Source organism: Chrysemys picta, chromosome 5 (assembly GCF_011386835.1).
Source record: "Chrysemys picta bellii isolate R12L10 chromosome 5, ASM1138683v2, whole genome shotgun sequence".
In the NCBI taxonomy this organism is placed as follows: Eukaryota; Metazoa; Chordata; order Testudines; family Emydidae; genus Chrysemys; species Chrysemys picta.
In genome coordinates this window covers 121,922,705-121,927,943 of record NC_088795.1, presented here as the reverse complement: position 1 = coordinate 121,927,943, position 5,239 = coordinate 121,922,705, and the positions used below count along the sequence as shown (strand labels likewise).

General features: G+C 51.7%; 1 protein-coding gene across 1 annotated transcript; it reads left to right on the top strand.

Annotated features, from left to right (window-relative positions):
• Window positions 1-1,831: 1,831 nt before the first annotated feature.
• Window positions 1,832-4,859, top strand: ADRA2C (adrenoceptor alpha 2C). Its single transcript, XM_005309352.4, has one exon. It carries the CDS (start codon window positions 3,011-3,013, stop codon window positions 4,313-4,315), a length of 1,305 nt encoding a protein of 434 aa, XP_005309409.1. The 5' UTR covers window positions 1,832-3,010; the 3' UTR covers window positions 4,316-4,859.
• Window positions 4,860-5,239: the final 380 nt, after the last annotated feature.

Sequence of the window (5,239 nt, the reverse complement as noted above, 5' to 3'; positions counted from 1 at the left end):
ACCCATCACAGATGTCATGTGCTATTGCCATCAACCCAGGTTTTGGCTATAAAATGGAGCATTCCACAGCTAGATCCAGGAGACACAAAGGTAGGTAGGGGGGATAGCTCAGTGGTTGGAGCACTAGCCTGCTAAACCAAGGGTTGTGAGTTCAATCCTTGAGGAGGGCCACCTAGGCATGGGGCAAAATCAGTACTTGGCCCTGCTAGTAAAGGCAGGGGCTGGACTCAATGACCTTTCAGGGTCCCTTCCAGCTCTATGAGATACAGGTATATCTCCATATTTGCCCTCACAACACTGGTCCTGTGCCTGAGTCAGACCAAAGAATCTGATCATAGCATTTAAATTTCCCTAGACACTGACATTTATTTTTTCCTGCCTCAGCACGTGGGGTTAGACTGGATCACCTCTTGTGGTCCCTGCCAGCCCTCCATTACTATGCTCTAAAACTCTTAAATATGTAAAAAGCCATCATTTTGACATTTGTTTAAAAGTTATTCAGCTTTTCCCTAGTTTTCACAAGGCAAAGATTGTTATATAGCATATATTTGTTTTGCATTTTTTAAAGTTGTAATATGGAAATGTTGTAATATGGGGATGTTATTAGCACTTAATCAAGCAATAGCCTGTCTGATCATTGTTGACTCAATCCTTCATAAAATAACTAAGCTATGTTCAATAAAAGCCGCTCTTGTTAGCATCAAGCATATTCTTACTGTTTAAATTATTCCAATGTGCCTTTGGTACTCATGAGCGTGCAGGATAATAAACAGGCTACAAGGGGCAAGCATAGTACTGGCTGGTAATACGCAAACATCTCCATACAGCTCTGTCAACACAAGCTCAGTCTTAAAGGCCATATATTGCTCTGAATTCAGAGCCCCCACTAACACTAATGGGATTGGACACTGAATTCCAAGGCCAGCTCACCTGAAATCAATGGGACTAACTGTGTGAGCAAAATTATGTTATTAAAGCACTGGCAATTTCATTTACTAAAGCACTGGTTTTCAGCACTGAGAGAGACAGTCTGCTCCAAGAACTTGTAATCTAAAAGACAGACTCAGAGAAGACAGGATGTTCAGAAAAGGAAGTAACATATTTGTTGCTGTTGTGCTTATGTTATTAGGTCACATCTTGTGGACAGGTGCAAAGCTCTGGGTTCTGAGAGAAGAAAACAGCTCAACATGCCCTGTTATAGCCGTTAGCTTGTCCACAAGAAATGAACACAAGGGAACATCACATTCTGAACGTGGTACTCAAATACCAGAAATTAATAGTCTCCTATGCCACTGAGTTCTTCCAGAGAATAAGACTTATTTCCTGAATTTAAAAAGCCCTTTCAGCTCATTAAGGGCCCAATCCTGCTACCATCAAAACCAGTTGGTGTTTTGCCTTAAATAGGAAGATCAGGCTCTAGAAGAGTATTACCCTTAATTCCACCTATAAAGGGAAGCATTCTTTCCTATGCGATTCAATATTCTACACACAGAATTAACAAAAACAAACAAACAAAAACAGTTCAAGTTGGTTGCCCATAACCTCATGTCTGTGAGGTTCCATTGCACCCCAGAATCCGATTTATTTATTTCCAGCTGATCTGCAGATCTAAACGCAAACACGGGGCACTTTTAACGATCAATTATAAACCACCTTTCCAATGAATTCCAGCTAGAGTGCAGCGGGAGCGGCAGACTTTGTTGATGTACAAGGCTTAGAACGAAATCCCGATAAATAAAGAAATCCAACCCCCCTTTGCAAGTTCCTACAAACTGCCAGCGCCTTTCATGTTACTCACATAACACACAGCTGGGAGATAAAACGCTGCTCTGTTCCGCTTCATCTCCCTAGGCTTTCTACCACGAGCTGCTGCGGGATGGGCGTTGTCGGAGCGACCTCTAGCGGGTACAGCATTTACCTGCCGGTTCACACGGCGGTGTGGGAGGCGCGATCAGCCGCCCAAAGTTAGTGCTGTGATAATACAAGACAATAGCAGCGAGGGCTGATTTCGAGTCGGCGCCAGGGGCATTCTGCTAGAGCCCGCTGCCCGGCCGATCAGACACAGTGACTCTAGCCACAGCATCCCCCCCAGGGCGGGGCGCCGAGAGGCGGCAATGCGGGGTGCAAAGTGAAGCGGAAGTATGGGGGGGACCCAAACAAAAACCAATCCAAGGCGGGTCCGCGCTAACTAGATGGAGGGGCTGCTGGATCGCAGCCGCGTGTTGCCCTCCGCCCGCGAGCTCCTCCCCGGCTGCAGCACGGGGCGGGTGAGCGGTGCCTAGACGGGGCAAGGGAGCCGAGGAGGGCGCGGTGCCACCCGGCTTGGGTCGCTGCGCGGGGGGCTGCAGCCTGTAGCAGCGAGCGAGGGGCGGGTGCGGGGTTCAGGCAGCGGCTGCTTCGGGGCTGGGACGGAGCATGCTCAGATCGCTCGGGCAGGCAGCTGATGGGGAGCCGCATGTGAGATTACAGCGGAGCGAGCGGGCAGCTGCTACTTCGCGCCGAGCTCGCTCCGGCGCGGGGCGAACGGAGGAGGCGCCGCCTAATGGGATTGCCGCCGCCGCCTCGGAGCTCTCCGTGCAAGGGGCCAGCGGAGGGGCAGCGAGCCAGGGGCACTCTCCACTCCAAGGTGGTGGCTCCCTCCTGACCCGGGAGAGCGGCGCGGAGAGGGGTTACCTGCACCCCTGGGCGCCTCCTGACCTCCGCTGTCCCCGGCAGGATTACAGGAGCAGGGGGAAGGTAGAGTCCGCCCGGTGCTGGCCGTTCCTGGGCTCGGCCATGTGCCTGGGTACTTAGCAAGAAGGAAAGCCTGCAACGGGGGGAGGGGGCCGGATATTTTGTTGGGGGGGCGGAGGGGAGCCCCACTCTCCAGCTGGCTGTGTGACAGAAGGAAGCAGCCTCCTCTCCACTGGTGGGGATGAAGGCACCAACTTGGAGAGGCAGCCCCAGTGGCTTGGTCTCTGGGGCTGGGAGGTTGACCCTCATGGCTGTATAGGATCCTCCCACTACCACTATGGATCTGCTGGTGCTGATGAACATCAGTGTTGGCACCCCCAATGGATCCCTTGTCTTCCCCTCCTCTTCGCCCCTGCAGCAGCCTCCCTCCCACTACTCCCCTGGGGCTGTGGCCAGTTTGGCAGCCGTGGTGGGTTTCCTGATCGTCTTCACCATCGTGGGCAACGTGCTGGTGGTGATCGCGGTGCTGACCAGCAAGGCGCTGCGAGCCCCACAGAACCTCTTCCTGGTGTCCCTGGCCAGCGCTGACATCCTGGTGGCCACCTTGGTCATGCCTTTCTCCTTGGCCAACGAGATCATGGACTACTGGTACTTCGGCAAAGCGTGGTGCAACATTTACCTGGCGCTGGATGTGCTGTTCTGCACTTCCTCCATTGTGCACCTGTGCGCCATCAGCCTGGACAGGTATTGGTCTGTCACCCAGGCGGTGGAGTACAACCTCAAACGGACTCCACGGAGGATCAAGGGGATCATCCTCACAGTCTGGCTCATCTCAGCTGTTATTTCCTTCCCCCCCTTGATCTCCGTGTACCGAGACCCCGAGGGGGACCTCTTCCCCCTGTGCAAACTCAATGATGAAACCTGGTACATCCTCTCTTCCTGCATTGGCTCCTTCTTCGCCCCCTGCCTGATCATGGTGCTGGTCTATGTCCGCATCTACCGGGTGGCCAAGCTAAGGACCAGGACCCTTTCTGAGAAGCGCACGGTGCCCGAGGGCTCTTCCCTGTCTGAGAATGGGCTGAGCCGGGCCCATCGGGGCTGCACGTCACTGAGGATGCAGCCAGGGGAGAACGGACATTACTCGGTGCACCAGTGGCGCAAAGCCTCAGAGCTGGAGGACATTGAGCTGGAGGAGAGCAGCACCTCAGAGAGCAGGCGGAGGCGGAGCCGGGATGATCACCCCCGCAAAAGCAGTAAAAGCCAGTCCTTCTCTTATTCCTACTCCTCCAAGCGCTCCAGCAATCGCTCCAGGGATCTCTTCTCCTCTCACCGCCGCAGGAAGCGCAGCAGCGTCTGCCGTAAGAAGGTCACCCAGGCCCGGGAGAAACGCTTCACTTTTGTGCTGGCTGTGGTCATGGGGGTCTTTGTGGTGTGCTGGTTCCCATTCTTCTTCAGCTACAGCCTCTATGGCATCTGCAGGAAGGCATGTGAGGTCCCAGAGACTCTCTTCAAGTTCTTCTTCTGGATCGGGTACTGCAATAGTTCCCTCAACCCGGTCATCTACACAATCTTCAACCAGGACTTCCGCAGGTCTTTCAAACACATCCTCTTCAAGAAGAAGAAGAAGAATTTTCTGCACTGAGCTGGAGTAGAGAGGAGAGGGGCCCGAGTGCTGGAATAGAGTAGTGAAGAAGTGGGGGATGTGGGTAAGGGGGTGAGTTCACTGACCTTGGAGTGGAGTGAAGTGGAGGTGGGGGAACCAGTGTTTGAGTAAAGAGGGATAAATTACGGAGGGGAGGGGAGATGAATTTGCATTTTGACCTTGGAGGGGAGGAGGGGAAACATAAAGGAGAGGGTGGGACATTATGTTTTGGGCATGATGACCACTGTAAAGGTCTCTGAGGTCCAGAAGCCAAGCAAAGATGGGGAGAGGGAGGGATGGGCTGGTGTTGAAGTGGGAGATTTGGGTGTTTATTAGCAGTTAGAGAAGCTGGGACTTGTGCTGGACTCATCCCAGGAAGAAACCAGGTTTTACTGGCGAGGTGGGGGACAAGTGAGAAAGAAGATGCCAGGTAATAGCCACTGACAATCTTTGATATTCTGAAAGAATTTAAGTGTTTGCCAAAAAAAAAAAAAGTCTAAAGAACAATCCAAACTCTTTTTTAAATAAACCTTTGTACTCTAAACCCTTCTGAATTGTGGTTTTACATAGGGCTTAAGTGAAAACAGGTACTTGGGGATTTCTGTCCTCTAATGGCCCTTGCATATTTCCTTGAGAGTTTCTCTTCCTTTCTCCCTCAATACCCCTCAAAGGGGCTAGTCTCAGGGGCTGAGTTTGGGTTCTGGTCTCATTCTCACACGTGCAGTGGACGGCACCCTGCTGTGCAGCTGTTGAAAGGAACAGCAATCACCACACCACAGACTCTTTAAATCCTTCACATTTACAGTCTTAGGGCAAATTAAACCCATAAGATTTATTTTTTAAAATGAGAAACAAATGCAGCAGAATATCAATGAGATACCAGAACACATTTCTGATGGATGGGTAGCTGTTCCAATCCTTTAA

Excerpts from the sequence above, each read along its gene's own strand:
- ADRA2C (XM_005309352.4), top strand. The coding sequence starts at position 3,011 with ATGGATCTGCTGGTGCTGATGAACATCAGTGTTGGCACCCCCAATGGA.